Genomic DNA, 11313 nt, shown 5'->3' with positions numbered 1-11313 from the left:
GTGAAAGGATGGCTGAGTGGAATAAAATGGCTATACTTGGTTAGGCGATCTACGACTACTAAGATGACATTTTTTCGATAATACATAGGCAAACCTTCAATGAAGTCCAATGAGATGTCCTTCCAAGCAGTGTCAGGGATTGGAAGAGGTTGTAGAAGTCCTCCAGGAAATGAATGATCACCTTTGTTGCATTGGAAGATGTTGCAAGTCGAGACAAACTGGATGATGTCATTCTTCATCTTTGGCCAACAGAAATGTGCCTTAGCGCTGTTATAGGTACCAACAATGCCAGAATGGCCTCCCACAACAGATGAGTGGACTGAATGTAATATAGAAGATCTAATGGCATTACCTGAACCAACGTACAACCTTCCTTTGAACCTCAAGATACCCTGTTGGTAAGTATAATGCTGCAAGGTTGGAGAAATAAGAAGTTGAGCAATTAGGTTTTGGGCCACAACATCTAAATCATAGCTTGATATAATATCACTAGTCCACTGAGGTTGAGACAATGACATTGTAGAACAAGAAGCATGTGGTAACCTGGAGAGTGCATCAACAACCAGATTGTCCTTTCCTTTCTTATAGTGGATGACATAATCGAAACCCATGAGCTTGACTAGCCATTTTTGTTGCAGTGTTGAAGAAAGTTTCTGCTCAGGACTTCAAGCTTTGGTGGTATGTGTTGATCACAAATTGATTATGGCTCAAATAATATTTCCATTTCTGAACTGCCATTACAATGGCTAAGAACTCCTTTTCATATGTGGACAAGGCCAATGCTTTTGGACCTAAGGGTTTACTGAAAAATGCAATGGGTCTGTTGTCTTGTAGCAGCACTGCACCAACACCCTTCGAGCATGCATCAGTTTCCAATGTAAATGGTTTGTTGAAATTAGGCAAAGCTAAAACCGGGGCTCGAGTCATTGTTGTTTTGATATATGAGAATGTTTTGGTGGCTTCATCAATCCAGATAAATGAGTCTTTCTTTAACAGATCTGTCAGAGGTTTGCAAATATTACCATACCCCTTGATGAACTTACGATAATAACCAGTCAGGCCTAAAAACCCTCGTAATTGCTTCAAAGTTTGTGGTTGAGGCCAACTAACCATAGCAGCAACCTTTTCAGGATCTGCAGTTACACCCTTATCTGTGATTAAGTGTCCCAAGTACTCAAGTTGAGGCTGAGCAAAAGTGCACTTGGAGAATTTAGCATACATGGAGTGTTGGTGTAGCAAAGAAAAAACCACACGAAGGTGTTTCAGATGAACTGTATACAAGAATATCGTCAAAAAAATACGAGTACAAACTTGCTAAGAAATGGTTGAAAAACCTCATTTATCAATGCCTGAAATGTTGCAGGTGCATTCGTAAGGCGAAAGGGCATTACAAGAAACTCATAGTGGCCATGATGAGTGCGGAAAGCCGACTTATGAACGTCCGGTGGATAAATCAAAATCTGATGGTAGCCTGACAGTAAATCGATCTTTGTAAAGATAATTGCACCATTCAACTCATCCAACAACTCTTCGATTAAAGGAATAGGAAACTTGTCCTTCACAATCATGTCATTGAGTTTGAGATAATCTACATAGAATCGCCACGTTCCATCCTTCTTCTTGATCAAAAGAATTGGGGAAGCAAAAGGGTTATGGCTCTTTTGAATCAACCCTGTAGAGAGCATTTCTTGGATAAGCTGTTCCACCACAGCTTTATGAACAAAGGAACATTTATATGGTCTTTGTGACGTAGGTGCTGAATTAGGTTTAAGTGGAATCTTATGATCTAGTGGACGAGAAGGTGGCAGTTGGGTGAGTTTTGAAAAGACAACATCAAATGAGTCTAGTAAGATGGAAACTTCACTAGGAATTTGTTGCACAGGAGTAGCATGAACATGAAAAAATTGGCCAATTAAGGCAGGGGCCTTACTCTTGAAGAACTTCTTAAGAGAAGTAGCACTGATAATACTAAGAGCGGGCTTAAAAGAGCTCCCAGTTAGTGTAATCTGACACCCTTGATGTAGAAAAGAAATTTTGAGTTGAGCAAAGTTGAAAGTTACATCACCTAGCTGTTGTAACCAATCTGCGCCAAGCACCATGTCACAACCACCGAGAGTTAGAGTTCGTAAGTCGGCAAAGAATTTGTAACCCTGCATTTACCACTGAAGGCCTCGGCAGATACCCTTGCTGATGGTGCTATCTCCATTGGCGACAATAACGAGCATATGACCTGTAGGTGAGACGTGGAGACCAAGCTTATGCGCAATATTAGAATCGATGAAACTATGTGTACTTCCTGTGTCAATCAGGACCATAATATGATGATTATGGAGATGTCCTGAAATACGAATGGTGTCATGAACAGTATTGCCTGTCAGGGCATGTAAAGAAATTTCCATAGTTGTATCTGAACTCGAAGGAGAATCTGTCATATGCTCATCAGGTGATGATAAGTCACTCTGATCATTGAGGTCATCATCATTAGCAACAAGCATAAATAACTGTTGATCTTTGCAAATATGGCAAGTCCTATAGAACTCATCACAGTTATAGCAGAGACCTTTATCTCTGCGAATTTTCATTTGTTGAGGGGTAAGCTTTTTTATAGGTGGAAGTGGTGGGTCAGTTTTAGTAGGTGTAGGTGGGTGAGTAATGAAAGGTGGTGGAGATGAAGTAGATGGTTTATGAAAATTATTGGAGGAAGAGGAATGTGATTTAGATGTGGAGGGGTTTGAAGGAATGGAAATGGGTGATGGAAAGAATGGACGAAAAGGGTTTTTAACAGGTTTAGAAGAGTTCATAAGTGAAGCTTGTTGCATTCTTGCCAAGTAAAAAGCTCTAGAAGTATCCTCTGGCTTAAACATTTGAACTGTAGTACGAATTTCATCCTTCAACCCACTAATAAAACTTAAGAGTATATAAAGACTCAGGCAATGTTGGATTATTAGCTACCATATAGGCTTTGAAATGTTCAAACCGATCATAATAATCCTCAACAGTAGTAAGCTGAGATAGCTTGTTAAAACTACCAACATAATTATCAGTTGCTACATCTTCGAATCTAAGACACAGAGCACGAACAAATGAATCCCAAGACATGTCATGCTTACCTTGTTGATAATTTAAGAACCATGGATCTACTTTGGAATCAAAACGAATTGCAGCCATATCAACTTTGTCTGAATCGGCAAAATCATGAAAAGAAAAATATCTCTCACATTTTTGAACCCAACCCCTTGGATTAGTTCCATCAAATCGTGGAAAATCAACCTTGGGTGCTCTAGAAAACTTACTAGGAGGAGTAAATTTGATTACCTCATGATTGTCCTTAGCTCCTTTTGTCGAATCGTTCTTAGATCCAGAATGTGAACCAAGATCCATAGTTGCCTCAACTGGTTCTTCAGTTAAAGGAGGAAGAAGGTTTTGTAAAGCATTGAAGATGCGATCGAAATTACCATTTTATTTTGTTAGCAACCTAGACTAAAAAGATAAAAAAGTGATAGAAATCCTTTGATTGGGGATTAACCACCGTAATAACAAACTTAAAACTGATTATATTTCTTGTGATAATTCAACCCTAAAACAAACTATGAATTTATATAGAGAATCCTAGCTTGAATCCTAAGCAAATAATAAATAAGGAAACACAAACTCATTCCTAAAATAACTAATATTCCTAATCGGTGTTGGTATCCCAACATCCCCAGCCTCATGAAATGCAACTTGTCCTCAAGTTGGATTGGTTGAATAATTCATTACGATAACATCATTAGCGTCGGCTCCTTCAAAAAGTAGTAATTGACCTTCTCCTGTTCCTTGGCACCGATGACCTGGCCTATAAACTTGGTCACAACCAAAACATAAACCTTGCTTGCGCTTTTCTTCTTGCTCGAACCTAGAAATTCGACGAACATAAGTTTTGGTAGACATAGTTGCCACAATGGGTGTTGATGCATTTTTTGGAGACTCTGCAGCTTTAAAACTTGATGTTGCATTGATAGCATCCTCTTGAAGAAGTGCCAATTCAAAAGCTTCTGATAAGCTTCTAGGTCGACGCATTCGAACACCTGCTCTTATATCTTCAGGTAGAGCAGAAAGAAAAATACTAATTTGATGCTCTTCGGCCATCCCATGAACAAAATTCAATAACTTTTCAAACTCAGTAATAAGGTTGCGAACAATATCTTTTTGTGACAACTTAGATAAAGTACTACATGCATCAATATGTTGTCAATTACCGAAACGAGAACGAAGTGCACGCGAGAACTGTTCCCAAATTAATTCTCCTAAAGAATCTTTGATCCATAGATACCATGCATTAGCATCACCATCAAGATGTGCTGCAGCTATTGGTACCTTTTGAGCGTCAGCTACCGCATGAAGAGAAAAATATTGTTCAGCTTTAAAAATCCATCCTTCCGGATCATCTCCACTGAATGCAGGGAATTTCAGATTGATAGTACCTCCACGAATGATAGGACCACGATTAGCCCCATTGTTACCTTGATTAGCACCACCATTATCCCCATTGTTACCTTGATTAGCACCACTAACAGGTTGCAAACGAAGTAGAAGAGTTTCAATGTTTTGATTAGTAGTTTGCAATTCCGTGAGGAGGTTCTCTTGAGTTTCCTGGAAGGTTTCAAATCTTGTGTTGGCAGCGGTACGATCTGCCCGCATCTCATTAATCAACGTCGTCAAAAATGTGTTGACAGTTTCAATTCGCTCAGCTAATTGAGTATTAGTTACACCAGTCATCTTCACGAATCAATATGGTTGATGGTAACAGAAGCAACACACAGTCGTTGTCGAAAACAAAATCTAGTATACTGACGTATATCTTATGATGCTTGTAAGTGACTTGATATAATTAATTAATGAACCAAAAGACCACAGTATACGTGGCAAATCTTAAACACCAGAAAATACTCACCCGAATCAGACAAAATCGATAATGCCTTTTGTGTCGCCGTCCTCTTGCTGTGAGCTCTCTGCGGCTGCAAACTCGGATAGGGATTCTTTTTTTTTTTGAGAAAAAAAATTGAATGACGTTTTTCGATTGATGACGAAACGACAATCACACTTTTTTTTTTAACGGCGACGCTTATTCGATTGATAACGAAGCGACACAGTGATAATGGTATTGCAGCGGAAGATAGGAAAGAAAGAACCGGCTCTAGATGCCAGATGTTAGCAACCTAGACTAAAAAGATAAAAAAGTGATAGAAATCCTTTGATTGGGGATTAACCACCATAATAACAAACTTAAAACTGATTATATTTCTTGTGATAATTCAACCCTAAAACAAACTATGAATTTATATAGAGAATCCTAGCTTGAATCCTAAGCAAATAATAAATAAGGAAACACAACCTCATTCCTAAAATAACTAATATTCCTAATCGGTGTTGGTATCCCAACACATTTGTTCCAGCACGACGAGCAGCTGCTTCTGTAGCGAGAAGCTTCAATTGATCTCGAATTTCTTGTATAGCAGCTGAATTTTCCTGAGCAAGTGTATGAACACTGCTAATGGTATGTTTCTCACCCACTGTCATCATGATTTAGGTCCCAAAATGAAGTCTGATACCAATTGTACTGATCTTAGTACCAGGTAGGAATGAATTACTTGGTAGCAAACTACCTTCTCTCTGAAATCAGAGTCTAGTTTATCTTCCAAGGGAAAACATGGTTTTTCATTCATTAGTTTTCAATCTTACACAATCATTAGGTATTTAATCACCCACTCCTGGTTGACTTAATTCAACAGCCAGGATTACATCAATCTACTCAGAACTCTAGGAAATATTGTAACCCTATTCTCATTCAAATACACAAGCCCAACAGAATTAAAAGCCTACGAATTAAATAGTCTCTGCAGCCCATTACCAGACCCAATACTGTGAATAAGTACATGACAGTGTGGTAACTAACAAAGAAACAACATGTTGAAAGACAACTCAAAGCAAACAAAAACATGGAATCGATGAAAACTTAACTGTTCTTGCTATATTTGAATTGGTCCAACAAATTGCTAAGCCTTCTCCACAAAGCAGCAATAGCCAATTGAAGATCTAAAACTAAATTGTTCCGTCCATTTTCAATTCCAATTCATCTATGCCTCAAGTAAAGGCATTGCCTTAGTTTCCTAAGCATGGCACTTTCATGGCGTCTTCCAAGCAAAAGAATGGGTGGAAGATTTGGTTGGGTAAAACCAGCTTTTCTCAGATATTATTTGCGTCGAGTAGCAAAACACTTGCCTATGTTATTTTTTATATTTAAATTTGCGAGTCAAATTTCAGTGAAAATTTGAGATCTCTTCCAAGAGATCGACATAATTTTACTCATTTCTAACATGCAATTCTAGTATGTTATAGCAGCCATTCAAACTATTCGTAAGCATGGAGAATAAACACTAACAGCTAACGAGAGATAAAGCAGAAGCTAACTTCATAAAGAGCAAAACTCATACCTCTAGCTCATCGAATGCGCAAATAATAACTTCAAACGCTCCATTCAACATGTGAGACTTCTTTGCCATATACTTTGCAAATTTATTGACCATGGGCCTTCCCTTACCTTTTTTCTTCAACTGTCTCATATACTTGCGCAAAATACTAACAGTTGTACTCAAATTCTTCCAATCTCCAGATACACCAATACACATATCATGAAACTGCCTAATCTTGTCACTTCTGGAAAACAATGCATTGCCGGAGTAAAATGAAGTAAGTTCTCCATCAGCAGCTAGAAACTTGGATGTATGTTACTTAAATTAAACTATACCAAGACTTATATTAAGCATTCATTTTCAACACTAGAAACTTATGTTATCCTCATTCAAAAGTGAAATTCTCATAAAATGTGGTCTTCAAAGGGTAATCGAGACACAAAGTATTGTCAACATTCAACAACTATTAAATCAGCAATAATAACAAATGCTGCTTATCAGCTTTGACCACTAGAAGTGTCGAACCTAACTTGCAAAGAATCTCACGAACAGGGTCGTATATTTCTTGCTGCTCCGTTATAGACATGTATACCAAGAAGGCTGCAAAATAGCTGCAGCATATTTAAAAGGGTACTTGTGTGTAATGTAATCTTGTTAAAAGGCAAAAAAAACTAAGATAGAAGAACTTACATTCTGGTTCATCCAACAAATTATCCATCCCGTGCTTCTTGATCAAAAGAGAAAGCACCTGCACCAATGCAGGAAATATCACTGGCATTTATAATACATATATTGTGATAAATTAACAGCTTATTGCATTTAGTAGCAAACCTGTAAGTGAATGCAAAAAACAGCCCAGAACAGAAATTTGTCCTCCCGAACAAGCTTATACATTTTGAGGGAAACCTGCCAACATATATTGAAATCAAATTAAGAAAGTTGGAACAAGCAAATCCAAAGAAAAATGAAACAAACACATATTTTGGGTTCTTGGACACATCAAACCTTAAGTTGTTTTACAAATAATGATTTGTGAGAATAACAATTAAACAATCTCCTCATCAGCCCGAAACTGTTACAATCTTCCACACGAGCAAATTCGTAAATATAAGTCGCTTTATCCACTGTAATATTCATCCATAAAATAAAATTGATATTAGTTTCCTTTGAAGATATTAAATCTTGTATGAATAGCATTTGATGCAGAAGAATAAGAAAAAAATTACTTACGGTGACCGAGATGTAACCAAACAGCCTCAAATGTTGTCAGCACATCTGGAAAAGCTGAGATATCAGAGAACACCTTGGCCTCAGTCTTTGAGAGAACAGATGATACTCCAACTTCACCGCCAATTATTGCATATACAAGTACCTTCAGAGCCTAAGTAATAGGGAATAAATAGAAGAGTATATTTAACATTCAAACTAGAACTTGAATTTGAATTTTGTATTGTAAGGTAGTAAGCATTACCAGAACGAGTGCAGAAGATGGAAACTCGGATTGTAGAGCTTTGATATGCTTCAGTGCTTTCATGTAGTGGCGAGATTCAGTGGAATCTCTAATAAGTTGGATGCTCGCCGATGATGGGTCAGCTAGTTTCAGTTTGAATAAACGTTCTGAAGTTAGCACATAAAAGTATATAGAAAAATTAGGAGGAGAACTGGAGAAAAAAGCATACGACTGCTAAACCAATACCATAAGAAGCTTGAACTGTATGATCGTCTAACTTGGGCCTCTTTGATGATGATTGATCTGGTAATGAGCTGATCAAACCGGCAGATAGTGAAGCTTCAAGCGCAAAATTGATAAAGGGACTTTCTCTTTTTCTTTTGAGTGAATCCTCAACTTCCTCGTGCAACTTATCACTAATCAAATTCTTACTCAATTCTTAATTGTTTTCATCATCTGTATGTTTCCAAAACAATTCAGTACTTACACAGTGGGTCTATGTGAATGCAAACTGGTCAAGATTTTTTTTTTTTTTTTGCCAATTATAGAATTGAATTGATTATAGGAAAGAAAAATAAATGAAAACCCGAACGTTCGGGAAATTATGCAATTAGGATCCAGAAAGAACGAGAAACAAAATGGGGAATTTCAGAAAATAAGCAATAAAAACCCAAAAGAATTGGGGAAAAAAATGCACATCGGATTTGAAAATATACTGTTCCTAATAGAATCATACGGCTCAAGTAGTTCAATCAATATCTTACCTTGCCTTCTGGATTGTTTATGACTAGGGGTTCTATATCATTAAAGGCATCATCGTCGACAACTTCTGGACGTGATTCCATTGATATGAGAAATTCTTGCAATCAAAACCTGACTTCAACAAAAGATACCAAAACCAATTAAATTCTTAACTCGACAATAACAAATCCTTTCACAGATTTACTTTACTTTTGTTTTCTACAGTTTTTGTGATCTCTCAAATGATATACTGGATCACATTTCAAATAAAGAAGAAAAATTGGGAAAACTTACCGCGGAACACCAGCACAGAACGAATTGAAGAAATTCCAGGGCTGGGGAGTGGATTGATTACAAAAGAGCTTTAGAAGAAGGAAATGTTAGGGTTTTTTTCCGCTACTCCGGACAAAGATTTGGGCGGGTTTGGTAACAGTGGGAACGTTATATATGCCCCTGGTATCCATGGGCTTTGCATGAACACCCTTCAGGGGCAACTTTGCAACCGGCTTAATATCCAACAAGATGTTGATGTCCTATTTTAACCTCCACTTTATTTAACATATATTTCCGTTTTCTCGAGCTTCGAGAGAGAGAAAAAGAAATTCCGGAGAGAAAGAAATTCCGGAGAGCTGAGATCAGAGATGGGAGAAATTCCAGAAACATGCAGTTTTGAATCTAGTTAAATCTAGATGAATCGAAATAGTTGAAGCAGTTTCAGAGTTAGATTTTGTTTATTCTCCATTGAAGAAGAGGATTCTCCATTGAATCTAGTTGATTCGAAATCGTTGAAGCAGTTTCAGAGTTTGTAATTGTTCTTCAACTGAGTAGATATTTCGAGATCGTTTTTCAATTCAACTGAATCAGAATTTTTTGCATATTTGAATCATTGAATCTGAAGATCTACTTCAGTTTTTGTACTGTTACGAAGCTTGATTCGTTATTTTTATTTGATTGAATCATCGATTGCAGAGATATTACGAAGCTTGATTCATTATTGTCAGAGATCAAACGATTTGATTTCTTCTCATTATTCAAGTCCAATCTCGTTAACAGGTAAGATTTACTTTTTTGCTCTAATCTTTGTTTTGTTTTAACATATTTGTTCTGAATAATGTAATGTACAGATTGCTCGTTCAGTTCATATCGTTTGTGATTAACCGTGAAATTTACATGTTTGTACCTTTTAAATAAATCGTCTTTTCAATTTATGATTATCATTTTGAAACACAATGAAACTGATAACCATTATTCGTAATTACCAGGGTATTAGCTAGATTAAAGTGAATTTTTATCGATCAAAACCTTTCAATGTATTAGTAGTTTCAGGTTATATTGTTAGTGAATATCAAAACCATTCAGAAACTGAATATTATGCCATATTGTTAGTTTTTGATGTGTATTGTTGGTGGTTTTGGTTTTTGTGATACAACAATGTAGTTGTTGAACCTGTTACGTACACAACAATGTAGTTTTTGATGTGTATACTTCATCTTTTTCCACTGATTTCCCTTAATATACTTCTCACGAGGGATGCAGCCCCGAGTGATTCGCGTCATGACCAAAGTTTCAGCTACAGGACATGGTGAATCACATATTGAATCTCAGGACATGTTGTGGGTTACATTTTGTGATCCAACAATGTAGTAGTTCAACCTGATTACATTATGTTCGTGAATACAAGCAATGTAACTTGTTAATCTGTTTATATTGTTTTTAGTGAATTGTATCATGACCAAAGTTTAAGCTACAGGACATGTTGGATCACATTTTGAATTGCTTTTTGTTTTTCAGCTTTATGTTTTTCATATTGAATGTCATTGTTACTGAAAACACATATCGAATCTCAGGAAAACTTGTGGTAGTTGCTTCCAATTCTGAAAACAACTTGTGCAAGTTGCTTCTAGTTGTGGAAACAACTTGGGTTGGTTGCTTTTAATATTTCTCTAAACAACCTGTGGTGGTTGCTTCAATTTATGAAGGCAACTTGTATTTGATTATCTTTTGCAATTTACTGAGTTTCTTTTTGTGTCAGGTAAATATGGTTGTCGCGGAGATTAACTTTTACAACTTAAGCATCTCTCATGTTATTTCCGAATCAACTACATTTAAGGAGATGCAAAGTGTTGTGTTACATTCTTGGAGTATTCTTTCTCAAGTCCCTTTTGTAATTCTTTCTGATGTTAATGGTGTACTTCAACCATCCAGTCTGATTTAGATTTGAATTTTCTTGTTATATACTACCAATCTAAGAGAATGGAAGTTTTGAGGTTCAATATTCAGTTCAAAACTCCTCCTTCTTATTCTTCTTCTTCTTCTTCTTCTTCATGTGTTGCTTCTTCTTCAGCTTCTTCAAGTTGTGTTTCAACTGACAGTTTGGCTTTTGTTGAAGACACGACTGATGATGTTTCGATGAATCAATTATCCATAAGAGAACCAAGGAAGTGTGATGCTTGGGATGGAATTCTTACTGGTATTGGTCAGATGTTTGAGGGAGGGAAAGACGAAGTCTGTGATGTCATGTTGTAGTATCGAGTGGAGAGTGGGTATAAAGTCAAACATGTTAAGAGTGATCGGAAGCGTTATACCGTTTGTTGCCTTTTCAAAGAAAAAGGATGTAACTGTAGGTTCCACTCATCTTTGGTAGACCCAAAAGGCCACGTTTTTAAGTGC

At 36.8% G+C, this 11313-nt stretch overlaps 1 protein-coding gene across 5 annotated transcripts; it reads right to left on the bottom strand.

Annotated features, from left to right (window-relative positions):
* Positions 1-5314: 5314 nt before the first annotated feature.
* LOC113287339 (N-terminal acetyltransferase B complex auxiliary subunit NAA25-like) lies at positions 5315-9064 on the bottom strand. 5 transcript variants are annotated; one of them, XR_003329965.1, is made up of 10 exons: positions 8938-9064; positions 8667-8775; positions 8149-8358; positions 7924-8045; positions 7683-7833; positions 7458-7576; positions 7284-7358; positions 7143-7200; positions 6474-6696; positions 5315-5584 (listed from the first exon to the last, which is right to left on the bottom strand). XR_003329965.1 is itself a non-coding variant. In XM_026536069.1 (9 exons), coding segments are annotated over exons 4-9 (468 nt in total). In that variant the 5' UTR covers positions 7987-8045; positions 8149-8358; positions 8667-8775; positions 8938-9064; the 3' UTR covers positions 5682-6694. The 5 variants fall into 5 exon arrangements, 4 of the variants coding, with proteins under 4 accessions (XP_026391854.1, XP_026391853.1, XP_026391850.1 ...); XM_026536069.1 differs by lacking the exon at positions 5315-5584 and having other exon boundaries at positions 5682-6696; XM_026536068.1 differs by lacking the exons at positions 5315-5584; positions 6474-6696 and adding an exon at positions 6705-7063.
* Positions 9065-11313: the final 2249 nt, after the last annotated feature.

The sequence above is a fragment of the Papaver somniferum genome, chromosome 6, assembly GCF_003573695.1.
Source record: "Papaver somniferum cultivar HN1 chromosome 6, ASM357369v1, whole genome shotgun sequence".
Taxonomy (NCBI): Eukaryota; Viridiplantae; Streptophyta; class Magnoliopsida; order Ranunculales; family Papaveraceae; genus Papaver; species Papaver somniferum.
This window is presented reverse-complemented; position numbering and strand designations above follow the sequence as displayed.